At 38.4% G+C, this 13,076-nt stretch overlaps 1 protein-coding gene across 4 annotated transcripts in view; it reads right to left on the bottom strand.

Annotated features, from left to right (window-relative positions):
* Window positions 1-13,076, bottom strand: part of KCNT2 (potassium sodium-activated channel subfamily T member 2) — a 289,822-nt gene that overhangs the window by 200,211 nt on the left and 76,535 nt on the right. For all 4 annotated transcript variants that reach the window (XM_075067853.1, XM_075067855.1, XM_075067854.1 and 1 more), the window contains exons 4-6: window positions 10,526-10,582; window positions 9,227-9,275; window positions 5,971-6,030 (exon numbers count right to left, since the gene is read on the bottom strand). In XM_075067853.1, coding sequence (XP_074923954.1) covers window positions 5,971-6,030; window positions 9,227-9,275; window positions 10,526-10,582 — 166 coding nt within the window. The remainder of the gene's footprint in view (window positions 1-5,970; window positions 6,031-9,226; window positions 9,276-10,525; window positions 10,583-13,076) is intronic.

Here is a 13,076-nt window from a genome sequence, read left to right as displayed (position 1 = left end):
AATACCATGAAAATTCCCTCACAGAGCTATCTCCAGATCATACTGTCAGGAGTCTGCTGTCCCTGTGGAATAGGCAGTGATATTTGGCCCAGTGATTCTTTTAGTATTGAAATTGTTGAACCGTGGATTAAACACTGGGCCAAAGGGAGCAAGAAAGTGTGTGAATAATTCTGTGATCTAGTGATCTGAGTTCTTGCCTCAGAGGTGGGAGACCCTGGATCCAGACCTCCTGCTCCAATGACTTTTTAAAAATTTAGTGGAACAGCTTCAACAGGAGATACTAAGGGAGCTCTGACTAAGAATATCCCATAGCTCAGTGACGAAGACTGTCTCCTGAGAGGCATCAGACTCCAGATGAAATCTCTTTTCTCTCTTAAGTGAGAAGACAGCTTGAACTTGGGATCTCTCACATCCCAGATGAATACACTCACTGCCGGGCTAAAGGTTAAGAGGGAGGTCCTCTTCCCCACCCCCTGTTTTGAGTAAGCTAGCAGGCAAATCTAGCAGGCAAAGTCTGAACCTGTTCACCAGATTGGGCCCTGCAGCTGAGTTTGGCAGAGGAATAGCTATCTTCCCCCAGTTTGCGCCTTGTTCTAGGGCTTGGGTGTCTGGACACCTAGCTTGGGGCTGCACTGCATATGTTCAGGTGCAGAAGCAAAGGTGCCTTAGGGAACTTTTATGCCCAAAAATAGATGCAGGGTGATTTTAAGCACCTACAAGGTTTGGGGGTTGCTGAGCAGTATTTTGTGAATCCCAGTGGATTCTGGGATTTTAGGCACCCAAATCCTCCTGTGAATCCAGCTCCCAGTGACTCTTCACAAAGGTAAAGTTCATGAAGTTCATACTAGTTAATGTAATACTGCAGCATTTACATTGTGGAATAGATCATGTCAATATTACAAGAATTTGAAATGCAGTAGGATAAATTAAAAATATAGACATAAATGATCTGACATTTATATCAACAAATTAATTAATCCTCACTATATCATCTGACTCAGTCACTGAATGCTAAATACAAGCTTTGTTGTGCAAAAAGGAAATCCTCTATTCTCCCCCCCCGCCCCCCACCTTCAGCTCCAGAAGCCACTGCTGCTATAGTGCCAGAAGAATTTTATTTTGACAGATAAATGAGACTATAGTTGGATAGTTTTAAATGTTCTGCGTGGTAACTGTACTGGGAGGAGGAGGATTAAAGGCTGTGGTTGTATTTAACTTGGGCACAATAAAAAAACTAAATTAAATTTGAATTTCAAATTTCTAATTCATTATAAACTCACCTACCATGTGTTCCTACTGAACAAGTATCTTTGCTTATTTTACTTTCTAGAGGATTTTTCTTTATGCTTCCTAACAAACGATGATCAGCTGCTACAGGTTTAATTGTATCGGTAGTGTTCATCACAAGAGAGAAAAAAGGACATAAATGTAGCAAACACAAAGGAAGTTATTTATTTGGGATTCTGGACGTGCAGATCCTGCTGCTACCTGGTTCTCAATCTTGCAGATTGTTGGAAAAAAGCTTGTATCCTATCATACAGGATCTGTACTGGGTCTGGCAGACAGTGTTAAGGGGAGCTGATACTTAGAATCATAGAATATTAGGGTTGGAAGAGACCTCAGGAAGTCATCTAATCCAATCCCCTGCTCAAAGCAGGACCAACACCAACTAAATCATCCCAGCCAGGGCTTTGTCAAGCTGGGCCTCAAAAACCTCTAAGGATGGAGATTCCACCACCTCCCTAGGTAACCCATTCCAGTGCTTCACCACCCTCCTAGTGAAATAGTGTTTCGTAATATTCAACCTAGACCTCCCCCACTGCAACTTGAGACTATTGCTTCTTGTTCTGTCATCTACCACCACTGAGAACAGCCTAGCTCCATCCTCTTCGGAACCCCCCTTCAGGTAGTTGAAGGCTGGTATTAAATCCCCCCTCACTCTTCTCTTCTGCAGACTAAATAACCCCAGTTCCCTCAGCCTCTCCTCATAAGTCATGTGCCCCAGCCCCCTAATCATTTTAGTTGCTCTCCGCTGGATTCTCTCCAATTTGTCCACATCCCTTTTGCGGTGGGGGGACCAAAACTGGACACACTACTCCAGGTGTGGCCTCACCAGTGCCGAATAGAGGGGAATAATCACTTCCCTCGATCTGCTGGTAATGCTCTTACATATACAGCCCAAAATGCCATTAGCCTTCTTGGCAACAAGGGCACGCTGCTGACTCATATACAGCTGCTTGTCCATGGTAACTCCTAGGTCCTTTTCTGCAGAACTGTTGCTTAGCCAGTCGGTCCCTAGCAGTTTATGGGATTCTTCCTTCCTAAGGGAAGGACTCTGCACCTGTCCTTGTTGAACCTCATCAGATTTCTTTTGGCCCAATCCTCCAATTTGTCTAGGTCACTCTGGATGCTATCCCTATCTTCCAGCATATCTACCTCTCCCCCACAGCTTAGTGTCATCTGCGAACTTGTTCAGGGTGCAATTAATCCCATCATCCAGATCATTAATAAAAATGTTGAACAAAACCAACCTCAGAACCGACTCTGGGGCACTCTGCTTGATACCAGCTGCCAGCTAGACATCGAGTTGTTGATCTCTACCCATTGAACCCGACAATCTAGCCAGCTTTCTATCCACCTTAGACTTGTATTATTGTGAGAGACCTGTAAAGTTAACAGGTCAAGTAGGATGGTTAGCCTCCATGCAGATCTCTGATATAAAAATAATCACTTCATTAAATGTACAACTTCTCATTATCAGATCCTATGGGACTGATTCGCCACTGACCTGTACTATGTGGAACTCATTGCCAGGGGATGTTGTGAGGGCCAGAACTATTACTGGTTCAAAAAAGAATTGGATAACTTCATAGAGGATAGATCCATTAACAGCTATTAGCCAAGATGGTCAGGGATGCAACCCCTACACCTCAGACTGCCAAAAGCTGGGAGTAGACAACAGGATGGATCAATTGATGATTGCCCTGGTCTGTTCATTTCCTCTGAAGCATCTGGCATTGGCTGTTGGAAGAAAGGATACTGGGCCACATGAATTGTTGGTCTGACTCAATATGGCCATTCTTACATATAATAATTTACTGTACATTTGAAGTGGATATAAATTGCTACCAAAACAGGATGGCAGAGTTTCATACCCACTTTCCAGAGAGATAAAGAACTACTTTAGGGAATAGATTCACCATTACTTTTGTGAACTCACTTAAACTGGTGCAAAGGGAGTGTAGGGATAAAATAGTTGTGTTTATATAAAATTTGCACAGGTGTAAACTACACAAGTTCAAGGCCCTAGAAAATCTGTCCCAATAACTTTAGAATGAAAAGGGGCATTGCTTTATAAACAGTATGTTGGTACCAGTTGTTTTTCACTGTGCTATTTTTCCCACCAAGAGACTTATATTTGTAATGGACAATACCTAATCTATATAAACAGTATTAGCTGCTTTTTATCAGGTATAATATAGTAGCCAGTTTTAGGCTTATTAAAATGTTACACTGAAAAAACATTTCTGCCAATCATCTCTTGAGAAGTATAATAAAGAATTACTATGTGACTCTGATGGATTGACTAGTTATTAAATACCATTGACTCAGACTAAAAGCATAAAAGGTTCTCATTTCACAAAATGAGATATTTAAACTTTTAAAATAAAGCCTTTTCTTATTTTATTTTGTGAAATATATTTTACTGTTTATCCAAACAGCTCAAAATGCAGACTTGTTACAATTCTCTGTAATAGAACATAATAAAAATTAAAGGGCAAATCATGTGAAGAAATTCTAACCAAAACATTAGAAAAATATAACTAAAGAGAACTTGACATTTTAAGGAAAAAACAAAGACAAATGTGTAATATTTTGTACTTGCATTCATCAGCAGATCTCAAAGCATTTTTCAAAGTTCCCTAGTTTAGAATTGGAATAGCTGAGGTGCAGATGGATATGGCCCCATATTTTCAAAACTGCCCTATATTTGTGTGTGCCTTGATTCCTGAGTGCCCAATTTCAGATGACTGAACCTTGATTTTTTTTTTTAAGTTTTCCAGAGATATTGTGCAGCAACAACTTGAGCTGATGTCAGAGAGAGTTATGGGTACTCCACATATTGAAAAATAAGACCACAGAGACACAACTATCCCCCCTCCAAAAAAAAGCCACCTTTGAAAAATTGTCCCTAACTAACACAGAAAGGCAGTGGAAGAATTCGAAGTAAACTCAAGATTTCTGACTTCCAGTCCTCTGCTCTGATTATTATGATACTAGTACATTTGAGAAACAAGAAAAGGCTGTTTAAGACAATATGCCATCCTCTACAGATTTATGCTTTTGCATTATACCATTTAAGCCCAGACACAAATGTAGGCTTCTCTTGCCTTTACATTTACTTTCTTCAGTTTCCTCTTGCAATAATTTTAGTCACAGATTTTCAAAGGTATTTAGGCATTGCTCTGTTCAGCATTGCTTGGCCGAAGGAGCAGATTTTCAAAAGGTATTTAGATAATTAAACAAAGATGCCTAGTGGGATTTTCAATAGTACCAAAGGCCCAGATCCACAAAGGTATTAAAGCTCCTAACTTCTTTGACATAAATGGAAGTTAGGAGCCTAAATGCCTTTGTGGATCTGGGCCAAGGTGACTATTTACAGCCTTTCATCCCAAAGGATCCCTAAGCACTTTGGACGTATGTAAATCATAGAATCGTAGGACTGGAAAGGACCTAGAGGTCCTCTAATCTAGTATCCTGCACTCGTGGTAGGACTAAATATTATCTAGATCATCCCTGACCGTGTTTATCTAATCTGCTTTTAAAAATCTCCAAAAATGGAGATTCCACAACCTCCCTGGGCAACTTATTCCAGTGCTTAAACTTCCTAATTGTCAGGGTGCTTTTCCTAATGTCCAACTTAAACTGCCCTTGCTGCAGTTTAAGTCCATTGCTTCTTGTCCTATCCTCAGAGGCTATGGAGAATAACTTTTCTCCCTCCTCCTTGTAATAAAGTTTCACTCCACCCACTAATGAAATACAGCCACAGCTGGAATGAAATTTTTTTGTTTGGTTTGTTTTTACTGTTAACTGCAAGCCTGTCTAATGGCTTAGGGCAGGAAATAAAGAAGAATGCACTATCCAAATGAAAGGATATGAACATTTAAATTAGCAGAGTACAATTGTCCAAATTAGAATGCAACACCTAACACTCGCATTCTTAAAAGTGCTGTTTGATTTGCAATGAAGTAAAAGCAATCAAGGCCATGGTTTTCATTTTCAACAACATAGTGCTCCTTTCCAACAACACAGTGCTTCCTAATGCCATGCCAGCATCAGAGGGAATTGCTGAATCAACACCATTTCCTGAATGACCTTGGCATCTGTTGGGAGATGTAGATAACGCATCTTCAGAAAAAAAGATGACATGAATTTGTCCCAAGGTTGTTGCCCTATATTGGCAAATCTATATTCTAGTCATTACAAATCTATACAATCCTACTTGTTGGATCCTCAGCTGGTGTAAATTGAACTAGCATCACTAAATTTGACAGAGGGGGGCCGACTTACATTAGCTGAGCATCTGGATGGCTATTTCTTCCTTCACCTTTTTAGTACCAATCCTCTTCGGCTTTTCTTAAGTAAACATTGAGCTGATTAAAATCCCACTGAAGTCAATGAAAAGACTGCCATTGACTTCATGGGCTTTGATTCAGGCCCATTGTAAACTTCATAAATCATGAATGAGTCATGCACTTCAGTGTAATTATAAGTAACGTTTTTCTTGACCAATTAGTCACAAGTAATTTAAGACAATCATTTTTATCTTTCCATCAACCTGTAAGTAGTAAACTGACTTACAAAGGGATCTCATCTCTGGTCAATGAGGATATGTAAACTCCCCTTAACGTTAAGAGAAATCTATCAAATGGAGAATTGATTCCAAAGAATAAAACCAATTGGCCTTACCTTGTAGCTCAGATAACCCAGCAGCATTGTTTCAAACAGACTTATCAAAGCCACTGAAACCTAACATAATGATATATAAATATATGTTAATGCAGAGTTAGTAATGTAATTAATTAAACCAAAAATGACCTGAAGAATTAAACTGAAAGATTAAAGATAATCAAAACTAGTTCACCTATGGTGAAGAAATCCTCTCAAACCATCTTTAACCACTAAAGCTTAGTTCTAATCTTAAAACTTCTTACCACTGTATGTGCTGAATAAAGCCCTGTTCTTGTCAAACAATCCATTAGTATTTACCCCCTTCACTTGTCTTAAGTCTTATTGTTTGCTAGGCGCTGCCCTCAAAATCTCCTCCATGAATATTGTTTCAGAAGGTTTCCAGAATAGTCTCTCCACGGATTTTTAGGGAAGGCCAAATAAAAGCAGCCAGTTTCTGTGCCATGCTGCAACTGGCAGGCTTTTGGCAACTTCCAGGACTTGTTCCATTTTGAGATGACAAAGTATAAGGACTGTGTTTAAAAAATAAGGCAAATGGTGAGAGGAAGTCATGACCTTTTTCAAATATTACACTGAAGTGTTATTTTTCTTAGTGTGTGTGGGGTCATAAATATTACCCCCCCTCCCCTGCAAAAAAAAGTCTTAAAACACAGCAAAAGAGAGAGGGTAAATTTCATTGTTTTAAATCAGTGTGTGTTGAATTAATGGATATATAAAAGGTCAGTGACCTGTTTAAATAAGTAAAATCTATTTGGTTTACACATTGCATATATACTCCACAATGTCTTTTAAAACTAATCACAAAATCAGCTTAAATGTGTGTATATATTAAATTAAAACATTTACTATTTATACATTTGTATTACTTACTCTGGAGTCTGGAATCAAATTAGTCTCTATTCCTAATACTCACTACTAATGAAAGCTCAACATCCTATACTACTTGCACTTGAAATTACATGATCAAGATTCAAAATAGATGGTGTGAATTAGAAAATATGTTTTAAAAAAAATCACCAAAACATTTCACAATGTTAGCATTGCTCCAGATAAAGTGAAGTTGTTGTCTTGCATAAAAATGGAATTTAGTTTGTTACTATATAACATTTTATATATATTATAAATAGATGTCCTCCTATTTTGTGTTTGTGTATCTATCTTCCTGTGTTCATTGACTAGCATAGGTTTACAGTGTAAGAATAAGCCTAAAACTAGCACCATAAACTATTAAGGCTATGTCTCAATATTTTAAGATTAAATAGAGAAAGTAATCTGCATGTCTATGTCAAACTTTATTTGCTCAGATCTTGCATATTTTAAACAAACATTCACAAGTTATCTCCATCAGAGAAATGTTGCTTTAATAAACAACTGTATTACACAGAGATAGAATTCACCATAATGGATTTGTACTGAGGCTAGTGCAAAAACATAATAGCATAATTATACTAGATGGTTCAGGAATCCTTAATACAAAAATTAATTATTTAGGGTGAACTCCCACAACTATCTTCAAAATTTTGCTCTTAACTTAATGCGAAGCAATAGCCTATTTTCAGAAACCATGTAAAGATTAATAACTGTGGGCCTGATTCCAATGTGCTGAGCATCTGAAATCTCGTAACTTTTTTATTTATTTTAGATTAGGAACCACAAAGGCACCTACTTAAGACAAGCCATATAACAGACAAAGGCCAGCAGCAATCCCACATAATATAACTAAATAAACTATATAATAGTGCAACTTAGATTTAAAAGAGAAGAAAAAGGGAAACCTGAAATGACTTTTCTTAAACAATATCTCCCTCCTCCTGAAGTGTGCCCAGAAGGCTAACAAATCCAGGCTATTTTGGACCAGGATGGGGATCATCTGCCAAAGCCAAGAGAGGACCCCTCACTGAGAATATCCTAGTAGCAATCCATTATTCTTTACTGAGAGGAAGGATGATCAAATTTGAGTGCTGCCATTGATCTCTCCTGAAGCAGTGAGGAAAGGCAATCTCTCAGGGCACGTCTAGACTACGCGCCGTATCGGTGCGTTAAAATCGATTGCTCGGGGATCGATATATCACGTCTGATCTAGACGGGATATATCGATCCCTGAGCGCGCTTATATCGATTCCGGAACTCCACCAACCCCAACGGAGTTCCGGAATTGACATGGCGAGCCGCGGACATCAATCCCACGCGGTGAAGACGGGTGAGTAAATCGATTTTAGATATTCGACTTCAGCTACGCTATTCTCGTAGCTGAAATTGCGTATCTAAAATCGATTTTACCGCGTAGTGTAGACCTGGCCTTAGATAGGCTTTGTGAGTGAAAACCAACTGCTTAAACTGCATTTGGAAACCCACAGGCAGCCAGTGCAGATCACAAAGCACTGGCATAATGTACCCATAGCAAGATTCTTCACTTACCCTGCAGACTGCCATATTCTGCACTAGCTTTGGCTTCCTTGTGGATTTAAGGTATAATCCCAAATAGAACCAATTACAATAGCTTAGTCTTCAGGTAAAGAAGTTCAGACTCAGGCTATGTCTACAGTAGAGAGCTTTCAGTGGCACAGCTGTACCAATGCAGCTACACTGATGTAAGATCTCTTGTAGCTGCTCGGTGCCCTCAGCTCTCTCATCAGCCTAATTAAGCCACCCTCAATGAACGGCGGTACCTAACACTGTGCATGCTACCACTTATGCTGGTGTAATTTCTGCCACTTGAGAGATGGAATATTCACATCCCTGAGTGAGAAGTTTTGCTGACATAAGTGGTAGTGTAGACATGACCTAAATAACCTCAACCCTGGTCTACACTACCAACCTATATCAGTATAACTGTGTCACTTGGGTGTGAAAAATCCACAACCCTAAGCAACATAATTCTACCGGCCTAACTCCTGGTGCAGACAGCACTATGTTGATGAGAGGGCTAGACAAACTCTTAGTAAAGGCTGCAAAATTGGGTCCAAAAGACTTTATTTAGTTCTAAGGAAAAATACTTACAGAAGATTAAATCTTTCTTATTGTCTCTTGACCTACAATACTTTACTATAAATACACCTATTCCAGTAACATTTAACATAGGTTGCTTTCTTAATTCACTTTAATTTTAGATTTATCACTATAGTGGACTGCCAAGGAAGAAGAATTTTGTTTGCTACCCTTTCTATATATGTATTAGCTTCTACGAAGTATTGAAAATCCAAATGTGCTAGGGCTATAAAAATGTAATTGCTAAAAATATCCTATTATACATTACCTGTAATCCCCATAAAGGCAAGCTTCTGTTCACCCAAATAATAGGAGACCTGTTGAATCGCAATGACACAATAAATTTGACTCTCATCAAATGATGCTTATGGGCCTGATCCAAAGCCCAGCAAAGTCAAGGGATTGATATCCATTAACTTCAATAGGCTTTGCATCGGCTGCTATTTTTAACATAATTAAATATAAAAGTCAGATGAGCAGTATTTGAAGTGGTGTAAAATAGTTAATCACTTTCCCATATTTTTATATGGGTAACTAGTCACTCAGACTTGACAATCCAATTGTCTTTCTAACCTAGAAGCAGTCACTGACTTTTGGGGGGTCTAATATAACAGGCAATGAAATCAATCAAAAGTTAGTGTTGATTTTAGTGAACACTGGTTCAGGTCCTTTGATACTAGAGGAAATAATATGATGTATGCATTTTAAAGAGGCAGAGAGAAAATGTCCTTCATTTGGAACAATTAATTTGTGGTAGAAAAAAATAAATCTAATCACATTCTTTGCCAGTATTTTCTCTTTTGCTCTGTGTTATGTACAGATCCATAGTTTTATTAACTAGTATCCACACCAGTGAGCATTTATTTGCACTGGTTTTGAAACTGGAAATAATTTCTTTTTGTTGCAAAACCTCATTATTTATGCATTTTTCCTAAGAAACTATTTTTGTCTTGGTGAAATTCATTAAGTACTTACCATTTCAACAAAACAAAATGCATTCTTGATATAGTACCAGTGAAACTAGGCACACAGTACTGTTGGTCACTGTACTACCCTAGACTATATAATAATCATATTTTCTATCTCAGTAAGGAAATAAATCTCTAGAATCCAAATAGTCCTGATCATCAGGAAGTCATGACTTCTGCATCTAACGTGGTGGTATTCACTTGTCCAGATATAGACAATTAATCACAATACTGAACTCATCTTTGGGACTCCAAAGACATGATATTTGAGATGACTTGTTCCACAGTTCTGGAGCCTTAAAATCCCACCAATCCTGCAGGAAGAGTGTGTTTCTTTGACAGAAACTCAGAGTTACTGAGTGGAATTAATTCTGTAGGGCAAGAAATCCTCTGAAGGAATTTTATGGCTCCATCAACGTAGGTCAAATGTGTCCAGAAAGGCTGTAGGATTCAGAGAGTTTAGCTACTATGGACTGTTTATCCCTCATGGATACACATAACTTTAACTTTCTGCATATGCATTAAAGAAATCACATTATATGGGTATTTGTACCTAAAATAGATCACTATTATGTGTTTAAAAAAAATCTGGAACTCACCAATCAATCTTTGCAGGTGTGTAGTTTTGACTGGAACAGCCCTTGCTTAATTCCTTGCTGCCAGAAGTCACCAGATCCACACATAAAGCCCATGTCCAGACGTATATGGAAACACAAGTATAAAAAGATTTGGGAAAGGGATGGGCAGGGGTTAATTTTTTAGGTAACACTGTTCTATATAATATGTCAAACACTGTGCAGACTAATTCAGTTGTGACAGACACTGAGAGACAGATATTCAAAAGAAGGCAAATCACTTTGACCAGCTAGTTCAGTGTGTATTTTAGATACATAAATTCTCAAAGCTAAAGGCCAGACACATTTTTTGTTTTTGTTTTAAGAAGATTTAGTTTCAAATGTGATCTAATATAAAAATCAAAAGAGATGAACAAAAAAAATGGGGTACTTGCAAAGGATGAAGCATGAAGGAAGTGCTGAAAATACCAGTAATTCTATCAAGCAAACCTCAGAAGCATTGGCAGGTATAATTTCCATAATCTCTGAAGTAAAGATTGCACCAAACTACAGTTCCCTCTTCTAGTAGGGATATCTTTAATCTCTGGTTATTTCAGTGAGAGACTAGTGGCATATGTGTAGAAAAAACAGCTAATATGTATATCTGTATTCCCTTCTTGTATTCATAGAGCAAGCAATCCCATCCAGCACAACTAAATGCATGGGGGAAATAAATATTTCCTTAACTTTTTAAACTGTGGAAAATAGAACTCTCTGCCCCCTTCATGCAGGTTCAGGAGGGGCTGGAGTGATTTGTGGACCAGACATAAGGAGTGGGCATGTTTCTCCATCTGTGAGGGTGAGTAGGATCCTCAGATAAATCCAGGGGTCTTATGGCATCCACATGGAAGGCTGATCAAAAGCAAATTCAGAAATAAGCAATATTTTTCTCCCATGGGGATTTCTGAAGGAAATGTCATGGATTTGCTGGGTGGCAAGATCACAGAGACCTGTTTCCCAGGATGTGTTCCTTCTACTGCCATCAGGTGGTGGTAGTTTCTTTTGGCTCCATTACCTCCCTTCCTTGTTTACCAAGTGGTTTTATCCAGTAATTCTGTTGGTTTGATCCCTTACAAGCCCCAAAGTTTTTTTTTTTTTTTTTTTAGGGGCTTGTCCAGCACCCAAAAAATCTCTCAAGCCCAGTAGTTGGTAACCAAGATATTCTGGTTTATTCATTTAAAAAAATGTATCCTAGACCTTACACTAGCATCTGTGAAATTCCTAGGAGGAAGGAAGCCAGATGGGTGGTAGACACAAGTAAGTTAAATAGTGTGTTGAAATATATTTAGCAAACCATAATGTAATATGTTATACAATGTAAAATAAAGTAATAGCAAAAAAAAATTAAGTACATCAGAAGCAGGAAACCTGCTAAAACAGTGGGGCCACTGGACGATCAAGATGCTAAAGGAGCACTCAAGGATGATAAGGCCATTGCAGACAAACTAATTTAATTATTTACATCAGTCTTCATGGCTGAGGATGTGAGGGAGATTCCCAAACCTGTGCCATTCTTTTTAGGTGACAAATCTGAAAAATTGTCCCAGATTGAGATGTCATTAGAGGTGGTTCTGGAACAAATTGATAAACAGTAATAAATCACCAGGACCAGATGGTATTAAGGAACTCAAATGTGAAATTGCAGAACTGCTAACTGCAGTCTGTAACCTATCATTTAAATCAGATTCCGTGCCAAATGACTGGAAGATAGCTAATGTGACGCCAATTTTAAAAAGGGCTCCAGAGCTGATCCCAGGAATTATAAGCCTGTAAGCCTGTCTTCAATACCGAGCAAACTGGTTGAAACTATAGTAAAGAACAAAATTGTCAGACCCATAAATGAACATAGTTTTGGGACAGAGGGGAAGAGTCAACATAGTTTTTGTAAAGGGAAATCATGCCTCAGCAAGGGGTCAACAAGCATGTGGGCAAGGGGGATCCAGTGGATATAGTGCACTTAAGATTTTTAGAAAGCCTTTGGCAAGTTCCCTCACCAAAGGCTCATAAGGAAGGTAAACTGTCATGGGATAAGAGGGAAGGTCCTCTCATGGATTGGTAACTGCTTATGAAGAGCTACAAAAGGTTAGAGTGGTAGCCATGCTAGTCTGTATCAGCAAAAACAATGAGGAGTCCTTGTGGCACCTTAGAGACTAACAAATTTATTTGGGCATAAACTTTCGTCGGCTAAAACCCACTTCATCAGATGCATGGAATGGAAAATACAGTAGGGTATAAATACACAGCATATTAAAAGCTACAAAAGGATCTCTCGAAACTGGGTGACTGGGCAACAAAATGGCAGATGAAATTCAATGTTGATAAATGCAAAGTAATACACATTAGAAAACATAATCCCAACTATACATATAAAATAATGGAGTCTAATTTAGCTGTTATCACTCAAGAAAGAGATCTTGGAGTTATTGTGGATACTTCTCTGAAAACATCCACTCAATGTGCAGTGGCAGTCAAAAAAGCAAATAGAACGTTGAGAATCATTAAGAAAGGGATAGATAATAAAGAAAATATCATATGG

This window comes from Chelonoidis abingdonii, chromosome 7 (assembly GCF_003597395.2).
Source record: "Chelonoidis abingdonii isolate Lonesome George chromosome 7, CheloAbing_2.0, whole genome shotgun sequence".
In the NCBI taxonomy this organism is placed as follows: domain Eukaryota; kingdom Metazoa; phylum Chordata; order Testudines; family Testudinidae; genus Chelonoidis; species Chelonoidis abingdonii.
The sequence above is the reverse complement of the archived record's forward strand: the minus strand, read 5'-3'. Positions and strand labels throughout refer to the sequence as shown.